Genomic DNA, 22,167 nt, shown 5'->3' with positions numbered 1-22,167 from the left:
AAAAGCCGGGGCGGGAGGTCACGGTGCTCCAGGGGCTGACACCCCCCATTCCCTGGAAGTGTTCAAGGCCAGGCTGGACCGGGCTTGGAGCAACCCGGGATAGTGGAAGGTGTCCCTGCCCGCGGCAGGGGGTGGGACTGGGTGATCTTTAAGGTCCCTTCCAACCCAAACCATTCCGTGATCCCGCGATTCCATCATTCCACGGGAGGGTGGGTGGCTCTGTGGTCGGGGTACCCCCCGAGCCCCTCTCCCTGAGCCCCATCTCCCCCTGGGAACCCCGGGGAGCGGGTGATGGCCCAGGCGTGGGTGGCTCGGTTTGCCCCGGCATGGAGCACTCGTCGCATCTCTCCGGAGCAGGACCAACCCTGCCTCAGTTTCCCCACGGGAAAACCGGGATCATCCCTGGTGGCAGCCCCCAGGGGCGAAACAGGGGGATGGAAACGCCGGGGTCCGACCCCCGCGGGGGAGGGGACCCCGGGACGGGGCTGGGCTCCAGCTGTCGCTCATTCTGGGGGGGGGCAGCGGGGCCGGCTGCGGTCCCTACACCTTTAAAAGTCTCCTCACGTTGCGGCGCTGATTATCCATTAACCCGAGGCGAGCTCCCTTTTCCTGGGGGTGGCGTTCGCGGCAGCTCCGCAATAAGAGCTGGCAGCAGGGCGGGCGGACGCGCTGCCTTCCTCCCTTTCTCTCTCTCTCTCTCCCCCTCCCTCTCTCCTCTCCCCCCCTGCCCCCGCTCCCTTCCTTATCAGCAATTCAGATTGCATGCAAATCTGCGGGCTTTCTTACAGGGGCAAGGCAGAGAGGACCGAGCGCTGCTCGCCGGCCGCGGCTTCACGGAGAGATATCTCCTCCTCCTCCTCCTCCTCCTGGGATTTTCCTCCTTCTCCCCTCCCCTGCTCTCCCCTCCCCTCGCTGCCTCCCTCCCTCCTCTCTTTCTTTCCTCCTTTTCACCTCCTCGAACAAAAGTAGCCCTTCTCCCTGCGCCTGCGAGCGGGGCCGCTTTGTCTGCCCGCGCCGTCGGGGGACCGGGCCCGGGCCGGCAGCGGGACCGGACCGGGGCCATGGGGGCACAGCGGGCGGACGGTGCCCGGGCGCTGCTGGCGCTGCTGGGACTGGGATTAGGACTGGGACTGGCGACCTGCCCCGAGCGGGAGCTGGAGCGGAGGGAGGAGGAGGCCAACGTGGTGCTGACGGGCACGGTGGAGGAGATCATGAACGTGGACCCGGTCCACCACACCTACTCCTGCAAGGTAAGGGGGTGCCGGGGGGAACTTTCACCCCCTCCCCCCTCTCCCGACGGGCGCCGGCCGGGTTTAGGGCGCATGTGGTTCTGATTGTGTGCGCCGGGGCTTTGGGGTGTAATTAGGTATTTTTAGACTGCGGAGTCGCTCCCGCAGCTGTGTCGAGGGGGAATCTCTCAAGGTTGCTTTTTATGGGCATTTCCCTCCGTGCTGTGATGCGGGAGCCGGTTCCCAACTTTCTCTCTGGCAGGGTTTGGGCTGCCGGGAAGGTGCTCGGAGCCGCTCGCTGCCTCTACCCCAGGGCTCCCTGTTTACTTTAGCAGCATCTTGAGTTCCTCCAGCTCGAGCTATTGTTTAACTACGAATCTGGCCTCTGGCTATGGTTTTTTTTTTTCCTCCCCCCTAAGCTGAGAGACGGTGAAGTACTGAGCAACCTGAAATACCATCCGCCTGCTTGACAGAAAACGTGCTGGATGGCTTAACCCTTCCCGGGGCAGGAATCTCACTTGCAAGGACATGCTGCTACGCTGCCTTTTCCTCTTCTCCCCCCCCATCCCCTTTTCTGCCCATCCTTAAAAAAAAAAATAATCCTGCGGTTCCTGCCTGCGGTTTGGTGCTAAGCAGGGCCTGGGGTGATGCTCAGCGGTGCGTTGGTGGGAGAGCTCTGCCGGGGCAGGGGAGGGCGAACTTCACGCCGCGGTGTTGCCCCGTGTTCCGGAGCATCTCTCTCAGCCCAGGGAAGCAGCCGAGCAGCCTCTGCCTGCCCAGCTGGTGCCCGGTGCCTCCCTCCTGCTCTGCCCCGCGCGGAACAATCTGTACCTCGCAAATTAGATCACAGACCCTCCAGGCTCGAGCAGGGACCGTATGTTTGCGGAGTGTCTGGCACATCCTGGGTGCTACGTGGAAAATTAATGAGCTGCTGCTCGCAGCCGGTGTCCTGCGGCAGCGCCGGGCACAGATGGTGGGTGGATGTGGCCACCTGAAGGCTGGGGCAGGGGTGCCACGAGGGGAGGTGGTCCGGGGAGGCTGGTGATGAGGCAGAAATGCCCGTCTGAAAAACGAGGCTCTTTGCTCGCAGCGCAGACACGCAGCGAGGTGTCTGGCTGGTGTAAAACCATCTCGCCGCATCGGAGCGAGACCCTGGGCCAGGAAACACCGCGATGGGAAAACCTGCTGGCTCAGCAGCTCTCTCTCTGCCTTTGGAAGGTGCAATCCATCCAGCCCGAGCTGGAGCAGCCAGGGAGGGAACCTGGGCTGCCCGCGGTGGCTTTATGTGAAACGCAGTTGGCATTCCTTATCTCGGCGAGGGAATCTCTTGCCTTTCCCTGAGCCAGCCCAGCAATTCTTGTGCTACTCACTCCAGAGTTAACGGTGGGATTTTGCTCCTGCCCATTCCTAGTGTTGTAACAGCACCTGAAGGCCAGAACGTGCTCCCAAGATCCCCTTTCAGTCCTGGAGTCCTGTAAGAGAAAGTGAAAGGAGGAAAACCTCTCCTGCCTTAGATGGAAGTGCCCATCCCATCCCTGGTCACGCTGTGACATTTAGCACCCTTCATAGGACAGTGCTTCTCAGGCCCTTTACCTGCACATCAGCCTGCTCTGTGGCATTTTTAATGGCATTTCATAGTGTGTTTGCAGGGAAAAAAAAAGCTTTGAAATGGGACTTGGGGTGTCTTAAGGACCTGAAAGCAGATAAATCTCCCCTAACTATAATGACTTGTAAATGAGTAGCTCTGCAGCAGCTGTTGGCTTGTTTCACTCCAAGATCTCCCAGAGTGTTGGAATTGCTCTGGATTCTGCTGATGCTGGGTTAGGCATGCCTGGAGTTTGATTTGGGTTGGTTGTTTTGTTTTGTTTTGTTTTTTTTATTTTATTTTTTTTTTTTGGACACCAAGCACTTTAATTCCAACAGAGTAGTTTGGGCATTAAACCTGAGCTCTGCCCTCACACGGACCCTGCTGCCCTGTGGGACTGGGATAAGCCCAGGAACAGAGGCTGGTGAGGAAATTCAGGTGTAATTCCTCACTGTCATTCCCTGGGGTTACCTCCAGATCCCGCAGTTATCTCCTGTCAGGTTCTTCTTTATCTGCAGAGGAGAGGCAAGGGCCAAGTGTGTGGTGGGAGTTCCCTGGGGCCCACACCCAAAATCGTGAGTGTTACTGGTGCTGGGTGGTCTGGGAGGGAGCAGGCATGTGGATATCTGCGAGTGCTGCACTGGGGTATTGTTCTTCCCAGTTAAACTCCAAACCCTCCCAGCTGAAGCCTTTGATAGATGAAGATAAGCACATTACAACTCGGGAGAAATGTGAAGTTAATGTTAGATAAACACCCATAAATAGCTATCAGCCATTCATGTGCTGGGAGAGGAGATGAAAAAGGGAAGAACAGGCTGACAGAACTCCCTGGAACTGGCTGATGTGCTGCTGCTCCGAGGAGTTTGACAAGGGAACAGGCACTCTGCTTCCCGAGCTCTTGGTGCTGCTGCTCATCCTCTGTGTTGGCCTTGTCCTTCCTGCTCTGAGCCCTCTGATGTGTCTTATTCTGGGCTGACCTGATATTTATGGAGGCAGCTCCTATTTATAGGACAAGCCCAGGTTCTCTATGTGCCATAGGAAGTGTCAAAAAGGATGTGGATCCTGTTCCAGACAATGGAGCCCCTATTTTGGGGGGTAACTGTGGCTGTTCTCCAGGCTGGGGGGGATGTGGAAGTTGCTGGGGGAGGTGGGTTTGGGAGCTCCTGGGGAAAGGGCAGCTGAGAGTGACAAAAAGGGGGAGAGGGGTGGGATGTGGTCAGGGAGGGAAGGGTTGGGCAGAGTGAAGCTGATGCTGGCCTTCATCTCCCAGGACTGCCAAAAATCTAGTGATGACCCTTCTTCCTGCTGTCCATCCAGACATCTGCAAGAGGAGACTGCTCTAACTTCTCATCTTGCTTTACAAAACCATTTCTCGAGGCATATTCCTGGCAGGAATTTGGTAGCACTGCACAGGTGGTCCCCTTTTCCCTGTGGCACGGCCCCCCCCATGGCATTCTGGAAAAATCCTTTTACTTTCTGGGGGCTTTTTTGCCCCACTTAAAATACACCCTTGCAGGGCTCTGCTTGGATAAAGTTATCACTGCTCTTCCTCTGCCTCCCTGTAGCTGCCAGGAGTCTTGTAAAACAGTCTTAATCCAGTGTTTTATGTGCTCCCTGGCAAAGGAGTGGGTGAGTGAGTCTGCTGTAGGAAAGGGACTTCTTGGGAATAGGTTACAGCCCAGTTTTCTCTCTCTCTTTCTCTTCCTTTCCTTCCCCAGTCCTTGGTGTAGCCGGTGAGTCACCGGTGACAAAGTCTTAATTGTGTGTGATGATGAATGGGATGCCCTACAGGTAATTGCTTGGTCTTTGGTGCCTTCCCATTCATTCATTATAGAGGAGAAGGGTGGGGAGAAAGCTGCTGGACTCTGATGTTGCTTGTGAGTGCTGTGGCCTGGCTCTGAAGTGTCTGACTGGAACAGCCGTGCCAATTAACTCAAATTACCATCTGCTGCAGAGCAGTGGGGTGGGCTTGAGCCTTTCTCCCCCCCTCAGCCCTAGCTGTGAAAATGCCCCACATCCACCTTTTGCAGCACCAGCCTCGGGCTGTGCTTTCTGCCTGCCTGGTGTATTTTGTATTTTTTTTTATTATTATTATTTTTTTTTTTTTTCCCTTTCCTCCCTTTTGTCTCCTTTGTATTCCTGGTTTTTCACCCTGGTTGCTCGTGCACCTCTCAGAGCGCCTGCCCTGCGGGCAGCAGGAGGAGGAGGAGGAGGTGGGGCTGCAGGAAGGTGTCTTGACTTGACTGCGGGGAGAGAAGCACAACCACGGGGAGCCGAGCTGCTGGGAAACGCTGGAGAAACAGCTGGGCCCTGCTGGGGAGGCAGGAGGCTGGTGCTGGCACAGGCTGGTGCTCCTCAGCACCCTGCTCAGCCGGGGTGCCACGGCTGCGGGTGGCCCCAAAAAGGCTCTTTGAAGGGGCTGCCCCGTGCAGTGGAGCAGATGTCAGTGTGGATGGTGGGATCCCTGTCGGATCAGAGGGGAGGGAAGCTGCCTGTCCCAGCTCCCCTTGCCATCTGAGTGCTGGTGGGGTGCCATCTCTCTCAAGAGCAGAGCTGGTGCTGGCAGGGCTGTGCAGGTTTCTTCAGAGAACTGTGGTTTGGGTTGGAAGGGATCTTAGAGTCATAGAATCACAAAATATCCTGAGTTGGACCCACAAGGATCATCCAGTCCAACCCCTGGCCCTGCACAGACACCCCAACAATCCTACCCTGTCCTTCAGAGCGTTGTCCAAACCCTCCTGGAGCTCTGGCAGCCTTGGGGCTGTGACCAAACCCTGGCGAGCCTGGGCAGTGCCAACCACCCTCTGGGGGAAGAACCTTTCCCTGATACCCAACCTAACCCTGCCCTGCCACAGCTCCAGCCATTCCCTTGGATCCTGTCACTGGTCAGAGCAGAGATCAGACCTGCCCCTCCTGAGGAAGCTGTAGACCTTAAAGACCATCTCATTCCAACCCCCCGTGGCTTTGAAGGCGCTGTTCTCCCTGTCCCTCTCCTTCCCCCTGCCCAGCAGCTTGGATTTGGGCTGGGCAGGGCTCACATATCCTGGAGTGTGAGTTATTCCCTGAGCTCTGGTGCTGTGGAATGGCTCAGCACCCACGGGGTGCTGACTCCCCTCGGGCTGGCAGACGGATGAGTGTGAGAACACGTGGGTAACCTGTCTGCAGCAAACCTCTCCACGCCTGGGAGCAGCTAAGGCATGTGCAGCTTCCAGAGAGGAGCTGTCACAGCCCTGTTTAATACCCGGGGTGGTTTTTGAGCTCAGGCATGCAGGAGAACAGGGCTCACCCCGGTAAATGGAGCTGTAGTTTGGATAATATATTGCTGTCTGCATCGCAGGACTTGCTGGGCTGGATGGGAGCTGAGACCCATAAATCCAGGCTCCTTCTCCAAGGAGGACAAATGTTACACCTCGAGGAGGAGGTGTGAGAAATAGGAGGATTTGAGAATGAAATACGTTCTTAAACTTTGTTCTTAACCTTCATTTGTACTTGCAGAGTACAGGCAACACTAAATCTGTTCCCTTTTCCTGCTTGACAGGTGAGTCTGGCGCTGAGCAGGAGGGTCTGACCCCAGCCTGCCTGCTCCTGTGGCAGTGGGAATGGCCCTGTTCCTCCAGGGAATGTCTCCCTGTAGCTGCCTGCTCCTAACTGTGGCAGGGACAGCGAGCAGGACTTTGGCTCAGGATCACTGTGGACCTTGAAGCCTCTGGATCAGGACTGAGTGCCGAGCTCACTCCCCTGAAATTCTGGAGTTAGGGCTTCAAAAATGGACAGGATTGATGACAGGTCAGGAGACATGCATTCCCCCTACCCCCCAGTAGGCTTTCACCCTCCTGGTTGAACTCTGCAGTGTCACATCTTCGTGTGTGTCTTCTGCAGTCACCGAGTGATGGGATGGAGGTGTTTGGCAAAGAGGAAGAGTCTCTCTGTCTGAAGGGTCTCACAGAAGCCTGCAGGGGAGCACAGTGCACTTGAAGGGCCATGCAGGGCAGAGGCCACTGAGCTGCAGTGGCAGAGAATTATAGAAATGGTTCATTCTCAAGTGGGATAAAGTCTGCTCTGTGCTTTCCTCCTCGGTTGTAACAATTCTGCCCCCATTCCCAACCCCAATATCAAGCACAGAAGCTGTGGTGTGAACAATCTGCCTCCCTGCCACCCCCAGTGTCCCCAGAGGGTGGGAGAGACCTGTCTGCCCAGCTGCCTGTGAGCATCCACCCTCTGCCCCTCTGGAATTAGGCTCTTAAAGCAGAGAGCCCCCTTATCTCTGAGCCACCACCTCCCTGGCTGCTCTGGGCTTGGCACGGGGTGCTGAAGTGCCCTTGGGGTGGGGGGATGATGGCAGGGTGTGATGGAGCAGCTCTGAGCCTGCCAGCCCAGGGATGCCTGTGGTCACAGCAATGCCCCTGCTCCCAGCAGCCGCCCTTGCTCTGAGCACAGACCTCAGATGAGCTGTTCCTGCTGGCTCTGCTCTGGGCCGTGTTTCCCCACCATGGAATCGCAGCAGGGGGATTTCTGACCCAGCAGGAGCGGATGGGGACGTGCCTCTGGTGTCCTGTGTGCACCAAGGTTCATTTGAGAGCTGCTGTTTCCCTCCTGGGTGGGTGTTTTTTTGGGCACTTTGCTGCAGAGAGAGGGATGAGCTGGCACTGGAGTGCAGGGGCACTGCCCTGGAACCACTGGCAGTTAGTGGCTGCTAACTCTTGTGGCCAGGACTTATTTTTATGCCTGAAGTTTGGATGAGTACAGGGAGATGGGCTCCTCCTGCCAAACCCTCTGTGCCTTTTACCAAATCCAGCTTGCCATGGTTTTATTTAGTAATTTAGAGGAACGTGAGTTAACTTTGACATTTCTGCGTGCAACATTATCCGCTCTGCCTTTGTGTTCCCAAGGTACCAGCGGCCTGTCAGAGCCACCAAACTCCCTTCTTTCCCTCCACCCAACCCACCTGCCTCCTCCTGCCCTAGTCTGAGGCTCCTGTGCTGCACTTCAGAGCCTCCCCCGTGGATGGACAGCGCTCTCTTTAGCTCTGCAGCCCTTCCCCAGCTGGCACTTCCAGCCACTTAACGTTCTTTTTTTTTTTTCCCTTTTTTTCCCTTTTTTCCCCTTTTTTCCCCTTTTTTTCCCCTTTTTTTCCCCTTTTTTTCTTTCCTTTTTTTCTTTCCTTTTTTTCTTTCCTTTTTTTCTTTCCTTTTTTTCTTTCCCTTTTTTTCTTTCCCTTTTTTTCTTTCCCTTTTTTTCTTTCCCTTTTTTTCTTCTTTCCCTTTTTTTCTTCTTTCCCTTTTTTTCTTCTTTCCCTTTTTTTCTTCTTTCCCTTTTTTTCTTCTTTCCCTTTTTTTCTTCTTTCCCTTTTTTTCTTCTTTCCCTTTTTTTCTTCTTTCCCTTTTTTTCTTCTTTCCCTTTTTTTCTTCTTTCCCTTTTTTTCTTCTTTCCCTTTTTTTCTTCTTTCCCTTTTTTTCTTCTTTCCCTTTTTTTCTTCTTTCCCTTTTTTTCTTCTTTCCCTTTTTTTCTTCTTTCCCTTTTTTTCTTCTTTCCCTTTTTTTCTTCTTTCCCTTTTTTTCTTCTTTCCCTTTTTTTCTTCTTTCCCTTTTTTTCTTCTTTCCCTTTTTTTCTTCTTTCCCTTTTTTTCTTCTTTCCCTTTTTTTCTTCTTTCCCTTTTTTTCTTCTTTCCCTTTTTTTCTTCTTTCCCTTTTTTTCTTCTTTCCCTTTTTTTCTTCTTTCCCTTTTTTTCTTCTTTCCCTTTTTTTCTTCTTTCCCTTTTTTTCTTCTTTCCCTTTTTTTCTTCTTTCCCTTTTTTTCTTCTTTCCCTTTTTTTCTTCTTTCCCTTTTTTTCTTCTTTCCCTTTTTTTCTTCTTTCCCTTTTTTTCTTCTTTCCCTTTTTTTCTTCTTTCCCTTTTTTTCTTCTTTCCCTTTTTTTCTTCTTTCCCTTTTTTTCTTCTTTCCCTTTTTTTCTTCTTTCCCTTTTTTTCTTCTTTCCCTTTTTTTCTTCTTTCCCTTTTTTTCTTCTTTCCCTTTTTTTCTTCTTTCCCTTTTTTTCTTCTTTCCCTTTTTTTCTTCTTTCCCTTTTTTTCTTCTTTCCCTTTTTTTCTTCTTTCCCTTTTTTTCTTCTTTCCCTTTTTTTCTTCTTTCCCTTTTTTTCTTCTTTCCCTTTTTTTCTTCTTTCCCTTTTTTTCTTCTTTCCCTTTTTTTCTTCTTTCCCTTTTTTTCTTCTTTCCCTTTTTTTCTTCTTTCCCTTTTTTTCTTCTTTCCCTTTTTTTCTTCTTTCCCTTTTTTTCTTCTTTCCCTTTTTTTCTTCTTTCCCTTTTTTTCTTCTTTCCCTTTTTTTCTTCTTTCCCTTTTTTTCTTCTTTCCCTTTTTTTCTTCTTTCCCTTTTTTTCTTCTTTCCCTTTTTTTCTTCTTTCCCTTTTTTTCTTCTTTCCCTTTTTTTCTTCTTTCCCTTTTTTTCTTCTTTCCCTTTTTTTCTTCTTTCCCTTTTTTTCTTCTTTCCCTTTTTTTCTTCTTTCCCTTTTTTTCTTCTTTCCCTTTTTTTCTTCTTTCCCTTTTTTTCTTCTTTCCCTTTTTTTCTTCTTTCCCTTTTTTTCTTTCCCTTTTTTTTTCCAATCAGAAGTGCTTTCTTCTCCCTCCATACTGAGATTTCCTCGGGAGCCAGGGAGACCTGCAGCTGGGGGCTTTTGCTCCCCGTTGCCCACACATTCCGTGCTTTCAGAGCCGATGAAATGATCCCTGCTGGAAGCACCATGAAAAATCGAGACACCCTCACGAGCTTCTCCTTTCTCCTTCTCCCCCAAGGTGAGAGTCTGGCGGTACCTGAAGGGCAAGGACATCGTCACCCACGAGATCCTGCTGGACGGGGGGAACAAGGTGGTCATCGGCGGCTTCGGGGACCCGCTGATCTGCGACAACCAGGTGTCCACGGGGGACACGCGCATCTTCTTCGTCAACCCCGCCCCGCAGTACCTGTGGCCCGCGCACCGCAACGAGCTCATGCTCAACTCCAGCCTCATGAGGATCACCCTGCGCAACCTGGAGGAGGTGGAGCACTGCGTGGAAGGTGAGGCTGAGGGGCCTGGGCTGCCCCGGGGGTGATCCAGGAGCTGTTGGGCTGGGAGGGATTCGTGGATGCGGCGGAGGGTGCTCGGTGTGCTCAGCCCGGAGGAGAGGAGGCTGAGGGGACACCTCGTTGCAGGCTAAAACTTGCTCATGAGGGGAAGAGGAGGGGCAGGCACTGAGCTCTGCTCTGTGGCAGAACCCGAAGTTGTGCCAGGGAAAGGTTTAAGTTGGATCTCAGGAAAAAGTTTGTTCCCCAGAGGGTGGTCGGGCACTGAACAGGCTCCCCAGGGCAGTGGGCATGGCCCCAAGGCTGCCAGAGCTCAAGATCTGTCATCTGTTTGGATGATGCCTCTCAGGCACTCCTGGAATTGGGCCTGTGCAGGGTTAAAGGTTGGTCTTGATGATCCTTGGGGGTTCTGGGATTCTGTGACCTCGTTGGTGCTGGTTGATGAGGATCAACCCTGCTGTTCTACCTGTGTCCAGGGCAGAGTCACAGAAAGTTCCAGGTTCCAGTAAGTCTGATTCATTCCTCCCATCTGCATGTTGGACAGGTAGAGGTGGAATGTGATGAAGCTGTGAAATGAAGGACACAATCCCAGAGTATTCTGAGTGGGAAGGGACCACAAGGACCATCGAGTCCAGCTCTTGAGTGGATGGCCCTTACAGGGATCAAACCCACAGCTTTGGTGTTATCAGCACCATGCTGGGACCAGCTGAGCTAATCCCAGTTCCTGGTGCTCTGGTCTGTGGACTCTTGTCATGGGGACAGTGCCTGGCAGTGACTTTGCTGTCACACAACCAGTGTCTCCCAAGCAAAGTCATTTTATGCTCATTTTACTCCAGATCTGATGCGTTTCCAGTCCTCTCTGCGTTGTGGTTGGAGCATCCCCACGGCAGGTCCTGTCCTGACAGGATGGCAGGCACTCCCCAGGGAATTTAGGCTGCTCCCACCTGAGTTAGATTCTCCCCGTGGGTTTAGAGCTAATAAGTTAACGGGTTAATGCTGTGGTGAAGGCCTGTTCTTCATCACAGCCACCCCTGGCTTCCTGTGTCTTGGAGCTTCCTTGCTTGCTTGGAGCCTTGTGGATGAACTCCTGGAGGGATCTGAGAAGCCAGACAAATTCTGCTTGGAGGTAAATCGTGCTTCTCTCCAAGGTAAAAATAAGTTAGAACCAGTCTTAGACATCCAGGTGTGGAGTTGTGCCTCTGTGAAGAGCAGATCTGGGGAGAACTGATCTTTTTTTCTCCCTTTTTCCTCAGCCACCTTGAAAATATTCTGTAATAACCCACTCCCTGCCTTCCCTCTTCCCCTCTTTATGCTTGTCCTGGTTCCAGCAAGAGCTCCAAGCCCAGGGGGGGGAGAATGTGGTGCCCCCAAAGCCCTTTGCTGGGCTCTGAGTATGTCCTGAGAGCAGATGAGCAAACATGGGAAGGAATGCAGGAATTCTGCACAGACAACAAATAAACAGGCGGCTTTGGCTCCCTCCTCCCCTTGGATGTGCAGCAGAGAGGCCATAACCCCTTTTTCCAGCTGTGAACGCTGCCAGGGGTAAATGACCCAACTCTGGGGCTTGGGAGGGAGCTGGAGCAGCAGAGGGGCTCCCAGAGTGGGGTTTGTGAGCAGAAAGAGCACTGGAGGCTTTCTAAAATATATATATATATATATAATATTTTATAATGAACTTGGAAGGTGTCAGCCCTGCTCCTTCCATGCACTTAGTGGGGAGGGAGGCAGGAGAAAGATGAGTGTCTGTGGTTGTTTCAGTTAAACCTGAGCAAATATTTGGGAGGTTTCTCTCTCCTGCTGGGGTTTTTAGGAGGCTCTTTTTGCACGTGCTGATGTGAGCTGGGGAGGTTCCTGTTTGTGGTGAAGGATGAAGGAGAAGAGGTTGTGTGGAGACCTCAGAGCAGCCTCCCAGGAGCTGAAGGGGGGGCCTACAAGAAGCTGGAGAGGGGCTCTGCATCAGGAATTGCAGTGACAGGACAAGGAGGAAAGGGTTCAAACTGAAGGAGGAGAAATTGAGGTTCAATACATGGAAGAAACTCTTCCCTGGGAGGGTGGGCAGGCCCTGGCACAGGTTGCCCAGAGAAGCTGTGGCTGCCCCATCCCTGGGAGTGTCCAAGGCCAGGTTGGAGCAACCTGGGACAGTGGAAGGTGTCCCTGCCCATGGGAAGGGGTGGGACTGGATGGGCCTTGAGGTCCCTTCCAACCCAAACCATGCTGTGATTCTATTCTCTGATGTCCCTTAAGGCCACTGGGAGATGAGGAGGCATCAAGTTTTCCTCATGGTGCCCTAAGTTTGGTGTAGAGCTGGGGCAGGTGGACGTGTCTCTGATCATTCCCTCAAGTGCAGCACCACCAGAAGGATTTTTGGTGCTGCTCCCAAGCTGTTGTGCAAGGGGGCTGGAGGTGCCAAAAGCTGGGCATGTCCCAACTCTTTCCTCTGTGCTTAAACTGCAGGTCCATAAAAATATAGGTGACTTATCTTTATCCCCTGCTCTGTGAACCCTTCCTGGTGCCAGGCAGCAGATTGATTCTTCCTGGGACTCCCCTCTTTGAGATCCTTTGCTGCAGAGCTTATTCCTTTAATGAAGCAACCCTCCTCTTCCCCATGGCTCACCAGGGTGCTGTTGGCATGGCAGGTGGGCTCAGCCTGGCTGCTGGGTGTGGGTTTGGGGGCTGCAGAGGGCTGGAAAACAAAGGACAGCCTCTCCCTGCGTGGTGGATCTGATTTCTCCAGACTGGTGGAGACCTGTCCAGGGGGTGTTGTTGAGGAAAACGAGGTGACCTTGAGTTACTGATATCTCAGGTGGGTCAAAAGTGTTGCTCAGGGTGGATGTGATTCTGATTCTGGCATCTGGCAGCTGCTTCGCTTGCCTTGATAAACCCACTTTTTTTTTGTCTTGCTGCTCTTCCCACATCTTGGTTCTTGTATATCCTGTCTGCTGAGCACTGGCAGGATTTTTATAGAGAGCACAGACCAAATTTACCTCCAAAACTTTGTTTTCCCTTGAGCCCTGTCGAAGCTCAGGCCTCTCCTGAGGTCTGGGGAAGTCCCTTTCAGCTCACCCACTACACCTGCCCACCTGGCTTCTGGGAAGCCCTGCAAAAAAAAAACCCAGGCCTGAGAACCTGCTCCTGCCACCCTGGGAACCATTTCTGAGCTCCCAGTCTGAGAATTTAGCTCCAGGACTTGTTTCCCATCAGCTCCTCACAGGAGGGTTCAAAGCAAAGCTGCCCAGGATGCTGCTCTTTGCTGCACTTTGAGTTTAAAAAACAAACCTTTGAGTGCTTCTGCAGAAAGAATTGGAGGAATGGCAGCAGCTGAGTGGAAAAACACGAATGTTTTGAGTATCTTCATCTCCTGTTGCTCCAGCTTGGAAAAATCCTAGACATCCAAGTCTTGCCTGTCTAAGAGGGGAGTTCAAACCAGGGCATCTCTGTGGAACAGCTCAGGTCAGAGCGAAAACACCGTGATTTGATTATACTTAATTGTGGTAAAAACGCTCTGACCAGCTGGAGTTGAAATTCAAGACTCCAGCTGAGCTCTGCAAACTGGCTCCAGCACTTGAGGGGGGGGTCTGGAGGGGGAGTCTTCAGTGTTGAAGGGCAGAGGAGCAGCTCTGGGGCTTGCTCAGGAGTCTGGGATGCAGGTTGGGACCGGGCGGAGCAGGATGTTTGCTCTGGTCCCCACCTCTGTGGGGGGGAAAGTATGGAAAGGGGACAGTGGGAGTGGATTTCCTCTTGTTCTTTGGGACATCTGCATGAGGCTTCCCAGGGAAACAATTAGCCCAGAAAGCCACAGTCTTGCAGTGTTTGTTCCTGCAGTGCTGGTGCTGCACGAGGAGGGCTGGAATGGCTGGGCAGGTACTGGAGCATCCCGACTGTCCCCTCCTTGCTCTTCCCTGCCACCATCAACCACGCTGCTCTGCAGCTCAACAGCTGACTGACCCCGAGATATCTTTCCCCTCTGTGTGTGTGTGTCTCACATTTCACTTTGATCCCAACAGCACTTGAGGGAAATCAGGAATTTTGTGCACAGTGGCTCCTCCCGGGGCTGTCTGGGTGGGAAGGGAGCTCGGATTAAAAACCCTTGTTAGCTCTTGGGTTAAGGAGAACCCAGAGCTCCTCCCAGACACTGTCTGGCCGTGGCACAGTTTGCATTAGCACTGGTGTGATTGCCCTGGGTGAGCTCTGGGATGTGTGTGGGCTTGGAACCTCCTGGGAAAAGCCCGTGGGAGTTGGGTTGTTGTGGGGCCGGGTGGTGCTGGGCACAGTCAGCCCACGCTGCTGGGACTGAGGGTCCTGCTGGTGGTTTGGGACCCTCCTCCCTGCAGCATCTCAAGAAGCTCTTGACTCTAAACCAGTGTTATTTAGTAGTGGTTTAGTGGGTAGCAGTGACTCCAGCCCTCCTGGTGCAGGACCAGCGTTCCAGGAATAAACACGGCAAGGCTCTGGCTTTTGGGGATAATTATTCCCTGAAGATGTCCTGAAGAACCTCAGCTTCGAGGTGACTTGGAAAACAGAGCCAAGTCAGTGGGGTGGTTAAGCCTTTTGGCCAGGATGCATCTGCCTGTTTTGGGGGCAGTGTGTGGGTGATGCTGTGCCTCCCTGATGGGAATTATTCCAGAGCGAGAGCAAGGCTGAGCACTGACCCTCTGTGTGTCCCAAATCCTGTCTGGCCTTACCTGCTGGCTTCCCAGGATGCTGACAGTGTCCATGGCTAGGGCTTCCATGAGGTTTGGTGGCTCCTCTGCTGCCTCCTCCAGCCCAGGGCTGCTCCCTCTGGGCGGGTGTCGTGCCAGGACAGTCACCTTTGGGGGGTGTATGTCACCCAGCCTGGGAATGGAGGAGGCCAAAGTGGGGTCTTGGAGCACTGCTGTGACCACAGTGGATGGGCCTTTGGAACCCTGCTCCATGTGGATGCCCCTCACAGAGCTGCTCTGGCTCGTGTTCAGCCCGCAGTGCACTGCAGATGCTCCATATGTATAAAAAAGTCACATAGTTCCTATTGAAATTCTGATTTTAGCCAGTCCAGAACTCTCCTCTGACTTTTTTTTTTTTTTTTTCATCTCTGCAGCAACCCTATGAATTACTCCTGTGGAAGAATTTCATCTTCCACATTCCCTCTCCTCTCAAGCTTTCTCTCATGTTTGCTGCCTTGAGAGCATCTCCCTTTAAGTTACACTGTTCATTCTGTTTTGTCTTCTGCTCTCTCACTTCTGTTCTGTCTCCTCTCTTTCTCTTTAGCTCTCCACGGAACTGAGGCGTTTTGTTCTTGTAAACCAGCCCATGCAAAATTTCCTTTTCAGGCTCCTTGCAGAGGCTCTAAGGAATGCACAGTGGGCTCCCTCTCAGCAAGGAAATCGCTGGCATGGCTCTGCCTTAGGTGATTCAGGCTGTGGTCACTTCCCATGCTCTGCTCTCTCTGCAGCCCTTCTCCACCCCTGCAAGGATTCCTTTTGAATCCATCCCTGCCATGTCATTGTGCTCCAGAGCAGGGAGAGGGAGGGGGCTTGGAAGAGGGTTGATGTGTGGGTTTCTTCTTAAAGGAGGTTTGTGGTTTTGTTTTGTTTTTCCCTTTTCCTTCCCTCCTCTTCTTGGCTCTGTTTTGAATCAGAGATAATGAGAACAGCATCAACACCTCCGTCCCGGGAGGGTGAGAGAGTCAGGCAGCAGCTGTGAAACGTTGGGAGAGGAGAGGAGAGGAGTGGAGAGGGGAGAATCCACCTCTGGACAGCCCTGGGGGCCCCTTCCTGCCTCCCCATCCATGGGCTGGGGCAGCTCAGTGGGATGCTGGGGCTGGAGCAGGTTCCCTCTTGGAGCTGCTGTGCCAGGCAGTGGCACTGGGGAGAGCAGGGGATTCTTGGGGGGGGTTTTCTGGTGGATTTTCCAGCAGATCAGTGATGGATGGAGCCTGCAGAAGCCCCTGGCTGGGACAGGGTTTGCAGGAGATGCTCGTGTGGGGGGCCCTGTGCCTGGGCCAAGCCTGGGGGGCTGTTTTGCTCCCTCCCTGGCGTGGCAGTAATGCAAAACATCCCCTGGCTTGACGGCAGTAGCTGAGAGAGTCGATTTGTTTAGCAAATTCCTATGGAATTTTAATCTGGTGTGGGAGGCTACTGGTCTGGGAAGGCTCCTTTGGCCCCGCTTCCCGCTCTGGCACATCCTGCTGCATTTCTCTGCAGGATCAGGGGTCCTTGGTCAGCAGCACAGATGCTGCTGTGACAAGTACTGGGCCCTGGCCATGTGCTCTGGGTTCTGCTTCTCCTTTTGTTTGCTCCACGGATATCTTGGAGGGGATATGGGGGGTTCTTTGCTGTGCTGCAGGCTCTGTGCCTCCTCCTGCCCCGTGTTTTCCTGGTGAACTGCTGGATAAATGGATCAGGGCTGGTCTGGGGCTGGTGGGAATGCTCAGGGGAGCAGCATTCTCCCTGTTCCATCCTTTTTGTAAAGACGTGGGGTGGAAGGGAAGGGTGAGGGAGGGATGTGGGAGTGGGAAAAAGTATTATGAGCTCCCATCTCTGCACCTCCTTCTGCCTCGTGTTTTCCCAGTGAACTGCTGGTTTGGAGCTGGTGCATCATCCCTGGACTGGTGGGAATGCTCAGGGAAGCAGCATTCCCCCTGTTCCAATCTTATTTGTAAGGATATGGGGCAGAAGAGAAGGAAAAAGGCACGGAGTGGGAAAGGTGTTGTGAGTTCCCATGGGCTGAAACATTTCCATGTCCCCGTTCTCAGCCCCTGTAGCATCCTTTTGGAGCTTCCCAAAGTGTGGGACGCTCAGGGGACTTGACCAGAGCTGTGGTGCAGCTCTCCCAGACAGATATTCCTGCAGGGAGCTGCTCCATGGGCATGTGCAGCCTTTGCTGGAGGTGCTGGGGATGTGTGGGAGAGAAAATCCCACTGCTGGGGTGGCTGTTCCCTCCAGGGCACCAGGGAGTGGGGGACACTGTGGGGACATTTCCTCTGGTGACAAAGCTGGCTTGGAATCTGTCCCTCTGAGCATCTCCTGAGTGGAATTCCTGCAGGTTTGGGATCCTGGCATCTCCTCCACCCTGGCTTTGCAGAACTGTTTTTGGGACTCAGTGCTGACCTGTCTCAGGGCAGGACTCAGATGCAGGTTTTTTGTCTCTCCCTGGCACCTTGTGCCCACCCCCAGTAAACTGAGGGAGCTGCATCCCTCCCTACTCCAGCTGGATGAGAATTTGGGAGCTGGTCCTACACCTTGGCCCTTTTCCACACGGGATGGAGCCCTCAGCCCTGCCACACTCTATGTGCTGGAGGTGTAAATTCAATGTACAGCCGTGGCTGCTCACAGGACACAGCCAGACAGCCCTGGGCAGGAATTTGGGCTGGTTTAGTGGTGCCACCAATTTGCAGCCAGCAGGGAACTGGGTGGCTCTGAGAACTGAGCTCAGCTTTCCCTTTGGTCCACCTGGAGTTTGTGCTGCTTGTCTTGGGCTCTCTCTGGCCAAAAGCTGGAGTACCTGGGCACACAGGTCAGGCTGGGCATCCACATGGGCACACAGGTCAGGCTGGGCATCCACTTGGGCACACAGGTCAGGCTAGGCATCCACTTGGGCACACAGGTCAGGCTGGGCATCCACAGGACCTGTCCCAGCAGAAAGGGAGGCCAGGAAAATGTCTCAGTACTCATCTGGTTTTCAAATCAAAGTCCAGGAGCTGGGATCTGCTGGTGGGGAGGACAGAGCTGACCTGCCCCAGCCTTGGGGAGCCAAGGTGATGGGCCAGTCTCTGCCCAGGAGCCCCAGGGGCATCTCCCTGCCAGGCGCCTGCCCAGACTGCCGGCGCCCGCCCGCCCGGGCTTGTCCCGCACTAATCCGTGCCCAGGAGTGGGACTTTGGTCTGTTTATCTTAATAAACACTCTGCAGAGATCCTGCATTCCTTCAGGATGACTTCCTGGAGCAGGAGAGCTTTGATGTGCAGTGTGGCCAGGGTGGGGACAGAGTGACTGTGCCCACCACCTGGATGGGTGGGTGGGTGGATGGATCCATCCTGGTGTGTGTTGGAGGAGGTGAACAGTGCCCTTATAAAAGCCATTCTAGCAGTGCCTTTTTCTTTTTTTTTCTCTCTTTTTTTTTTTTTTCCTTGAAAAACTGCTCCTCTTCCTGCGTTTTCAGCTTCCTGGAATCATTTTCTTTGATTAGGAGAGGAAATGGGGCTCGGGTGCTTTCAATAATTTATACTCAATTTGCCTAATTCCAGCCTGGCTGCAGCACAGACTACAAAGTGAGTGAGAATGTGTGAGGTGAGCTTTCAAACCACTTTCTTGTTTGCCTCTGGTTTTTCCTCCCCTGGCCCTCCCTGTGTCCAGTACCCACATCATCCCCTGTCCCACTAAAAGGTGTGGAGGTGACCAGTGTGGTTGGGGGTGCACAGGGACACAGGCTGGGCTCTGTCCCCACTCCTGCCTCCAGCTCCCACCAACTGCTGCTCTTCCTAAGAGTCATGGAACAGAATAATTTAGGTTGGAAAACCCCTCTAAGATCCCTGAGTCCAACCACTAACCCAGCAGAGTGTTGGCCACCAAACCACGTCCCCAGGTGCCACATCCACGTGCTTTTGAGCACTTCCAGGGCTGCTGACTCCTGACCACCCTTTTCAGCGAGGAATTTTTTCCCAGTATTCCATCTAAAGAGCTTCCACTCTCCCACCCCACTGCCTCACCCACTTTCTCTGCTGCCCTTGAGCTGATCAATACCTCTGTCTGAGCTCTCGTGCCTTGGCCTCGTTCCAACCCCATTAATTCCATTTTCCTCCTTAAATCCACATTTCAGCTTTACCGAAAAGCCACTTTCTCTGGTGGGTAAATGTGCTGCCCTGTTTGCTTTGCCTTGCACTGACTTGCAGCTGCTTTGCCCCATCCCAGGGGCACTTCCAGGCAGCAGGAATGTTGTGGGTCACGCTCAAAAGATGTTTTGCAACACGAACTGCTGTAACAGTGTCTGTCACCTCTGCCTTGTAGGAGCTGTGGCTGGAATTTGCCTGGCACGCCGCAGAGGGGACTCTGTGTGTGTCATTCTTAGAGTAACCAGCCAGTGGTTTTTCTCCTGGAGCTGAGGCCACGTGGATTTAGGTGGATTTACTTGGATTTAGTGGTTTTCTGCCCTGGAAGAGCCCTGGCTCTGCTGCTCACTGTTTATAGGCTAGAGATGCTCCTTCACAGCAGGGCTTTGCTGTAGCCTCACTCTGCAGCATCTTTATTCCCTTATCTCCTCTCAGGCTGCCTTTTTGGGAGAAGGAAAACGGGTTAAAATGGCTCTGCTGCCCCCCCCCCCCAGCTTTGGGAGACAACCTTAACCTCTCCCATAACCAGCTGCCTCTTCCTACCCTGCTTTTTCCCCCCCTGCATTGTAGTGGATGTTGGAAGAGAACTGCACACTCCCAGAGGATGTTGTGTCATCCTGATGGGCTGGAAGTGCATCTTCTGTCTAATATCAGGCCACTGTTGCTCTCTCTGTCTTGCAGGGATGCTAATTAGCTGAAGTGAGCTGGAGGACTGGCTGTGCCTCAGCATCTTTGAGTTGTGGGGGATAATTAAAACGAGGGGAACAGAAAAAGGCTGAGGGAGCTTTTGCTGATCTCTGCACTTCCAAGTGTGTTGTCTCTCCGTGGGTATTTAATCCTTGGGCCTGTGTTTCGGGTGAGAGCAGCTCCCAGTTCCCTTCAGACACTCAGGAATGCTTTGGGTTGGAATTGGTCTCATCCAAACTGCTCTTTCTGGGGACAGGGGGAAGTGTGGAGGTTCAGAATTTCATAGAATCATGGAATGCTTTGGGTTGGAAGGGACCTAAGATCATCCAGTTCCACGTGGCAGGGACACCTTCCACTAGCCCAGGTTGCTCCAAGCCTCATCCAGCCTGGCCTTGGACACTTCCAGGCATGGAGATGTTGGAGAACAGTGTGATAACAGCAGTTATCTCTCCTGTAAGAGCTTTAAAGCAGTGTGCCTGTGTAAAGAAGGTGTTTGAGTCCCCCAGGTCCTGCCTGCATTCCTGCAGGGTGAGGCAGGTCTGGGGAGGGAGCAGCAATCCCAGTGTGCAGAGCAGGTCTGGGACCAAGCAGGGAATGGGACCCAGGAATCTGAACTCTGTGGGCTGCTCACAGCTGCTGGAAGTGGGAAGGGAAAGCTCAGGATAACTCTGGATACCCACCTGTATCTTGGCTTGGAATGAACAGAGCAGATGATGATAGTGCAGAGAATGCCAGGGAATTATGGACACACAGCCATGGAACCTGCAGTGGGAGGAGAGCTGGGATGGGGAGATGTCCCTCCAGGGGCTCTTGGGATCCTCATTGCCACAGCATTGAGTTTCTGGGGGTATTTCCCTGTTATCTGTGCATTCCCTGGACAATCCCTGCTCTGAGTATTTCCCTGTTCTTTGTGCATTCCCTGGACAATCCCTGCTCTGAGTATTTCCCTGTTCTGTGCATTCCCTGGACAATCCCTGCTGTGGGTATTTCCCTGTTCTTTGTGCATTCCCTGGACAATCCCTGCTGTGGGTATTTCCCTATTCTTTGTGCATTCCCTGGACTGTCCCTGCTGGGGGTATTTCCCTGTTCTTTGTGCATTCCCTGGACTGCCCCTGCTGTGGCACTCCCCTGGTGGTGTTGAGTTTCCTCCCGCTGGCTTTTCCTTCAGACTTCCAGGTTATCCACGAGGTTTTATCATCCTTTACCTGACTCCATCTACAGCAACAGGGCACTTCACAGGGATCAGGGATGGTGCTCAGGTGTCCTGCTAAATGTGCTCCTGGGCATTCCCAGCGTGGTTCTTTTCTCTGCCTGTGCACATCCCTGCTGCTCCGCAGGGGGAAGCAAATAGAAGAGGGGTTGAAATTTGGACTTTCTCAGGTTTTTAGCTAAGGACAGCATGGCTAGAGCTAGATCCTGACTTCCTTCTGGCATAATTCCTGTCTGTCTTCCTTCTGCTGCAGGCTGGGACAGCTCATGCTGCAGGACCCAAAGGCCAGGGGGGATGCTCAGGGTTTATTTGTAACCACTCCTGTGGGTGTGTGTTGCTGAACTAAAGCCCCCGTCTACACTCAGCTTCTAAAACCTAGTCTTTATAAAACCTAGTCTTTATAAACCCTTTCCCAACCCCTCCTGTGCTGTGCCAGTGTGTGTTGCAGGTGGAGGGTGGTTGCCAAAACCTTTAACCTGGCTGGGATTATGGCAGCTCCTCTGGGAACAGGAGCTGCTCCGTGCTCAGCTTTGGGAACCAAAGGGTGGAGTGGGTTGTGCCTTCCAACACTTGCAGCACTTCTGCACCCCCAAACTGCAGAGGAGAAGTCACTGGAGGGCGGGAGGGGGAAGAAAACCCAACCAATGCATCTCTTGCCAACTAATTCAGCTGCCAAATCGTGATTGCCTTGGCTATAAAGCTCTTCTCCTTGGCCAAGAAGCACCACAGCTCGCTCTGTTTCTGGGAAAAAACAATGCTCTGGGGCCTTAGGTCAGTTCAGGCCTTCAGGTGCTTCTGGAAAACCAAGGGATAACTGCACTGCAAAGGAAGCATCAGCATTGGAGAAGGGGTGGTGGGGGTGAAGTGCTCTGACTGAATCCTCTGGCTGCATAAGGCCAGCTGGATCCTGGCTTCCCACCCCGGACAGGGCAGCCCCAAGCAGACTTCCCTGAGTTTTGCATGGCTCAGGAAGCAGCTGCAGTGATGGGCATGGACACAGAAAATCAAATTGCCCAGCTGGAGCTGTGAAGGTGTGTTTTCAGCTCTGTGTTTTCTGTTAACGTGGTGAGAGATTCCTGGTTCCTGGGGGAGGCACAAATCAGAGCTTGGGAAGAAAGGAGAGGAGCAAACCCAAGGGAATGGCATGGAACTGTGTCAGGGGAGGGTTAGAATGGATTATTAGAGAAGGTTCTTCCCCCAGAGGGCACTGAACAGGCTCCCCAGGGTTTGGTCACAGCCCCAAGGCTGCCAGAGCTCCAGGAGTGTTTGGACAAGGCTCTGAGGGACAGGGTGGGATTGTTGGGGTGTCTGTGCAGGGCCAGGAGCTGGACACTGATCCTTGTGAGTCCCTTTCAGCTGGGGATACTCCACAAAAAAGAGGTTAGAGCATGTTTGGGGGCTGTCCCTCAGTCCCTGGGCTCCCTTTAGCAGCACCACGGGCTGTGGCTCCTCCGATGCCTTTCCAGCAGTGCAGAGACCCCCTCCCGGTGCCTGAATTGTTCCTTGCAGGGGTCAGGGCAGGCTGGGGCTCTCCCCACCCTCATCCCTTGGGCAATATTTCCCAGCAGGAAACCTCTGTGGAGGGATTAAGCAGCTGCACG

General features: G+C 53.2%; 1 protein-coding gene across 8 annotated transcripts in view; it reads left to right on the top strand.

The window, feature by feature from the left end:
- Positions 1–655: 655 nt before the first annotated feature.
- The window catches only part of AGRN (agrin), a 114,903-nt gene continuing 93,391 nt past the window's right edge, over positions 656–22,167 (top strand). For 4 of the 8 annotated variants that reach the window (XM_064678456.1, XM_064678455.1, XM_064678457.1 and 1 more), the window contains exons 1-2: positions 658–1,250; positions 9,601–9,862. In XM_064678456.1, the coding sequence (XP_064534526.1) occupies positions 1,062–1,250; positions 9,601–9,862 (451 nt within the window). In that variant the 5' untranslated portion in view covers positions 658–1,061. Of the gene's footprint in view, positions 1,251–9,600; positions 9,863–22,167 lie in introns of all 8 variants that reach the window. The other 4 variants (XM_064678462.1, XM_064678459.1, XM_064678458.1 and 1 more) reach the window with 2 other exon arrangements.

This window comes from Pseudopipra pipra, chromosome 22 (genome assembly GCF_036250125.1).
Source record: "Pseudopipra pipra isolate bDixPip1 chromosome 22, bDixPip1.hap1, whole genome shotgun sequence".
Lineage (NCBI taxonomy): Eukaryota > Metazoa > Chordata > Aves > Passeriformes > Pipridae > Pseudopipra > Pseudopipra pipra.
This window is presented reverse-complemented; position numbering and strand designations above follow the sequence as displayed.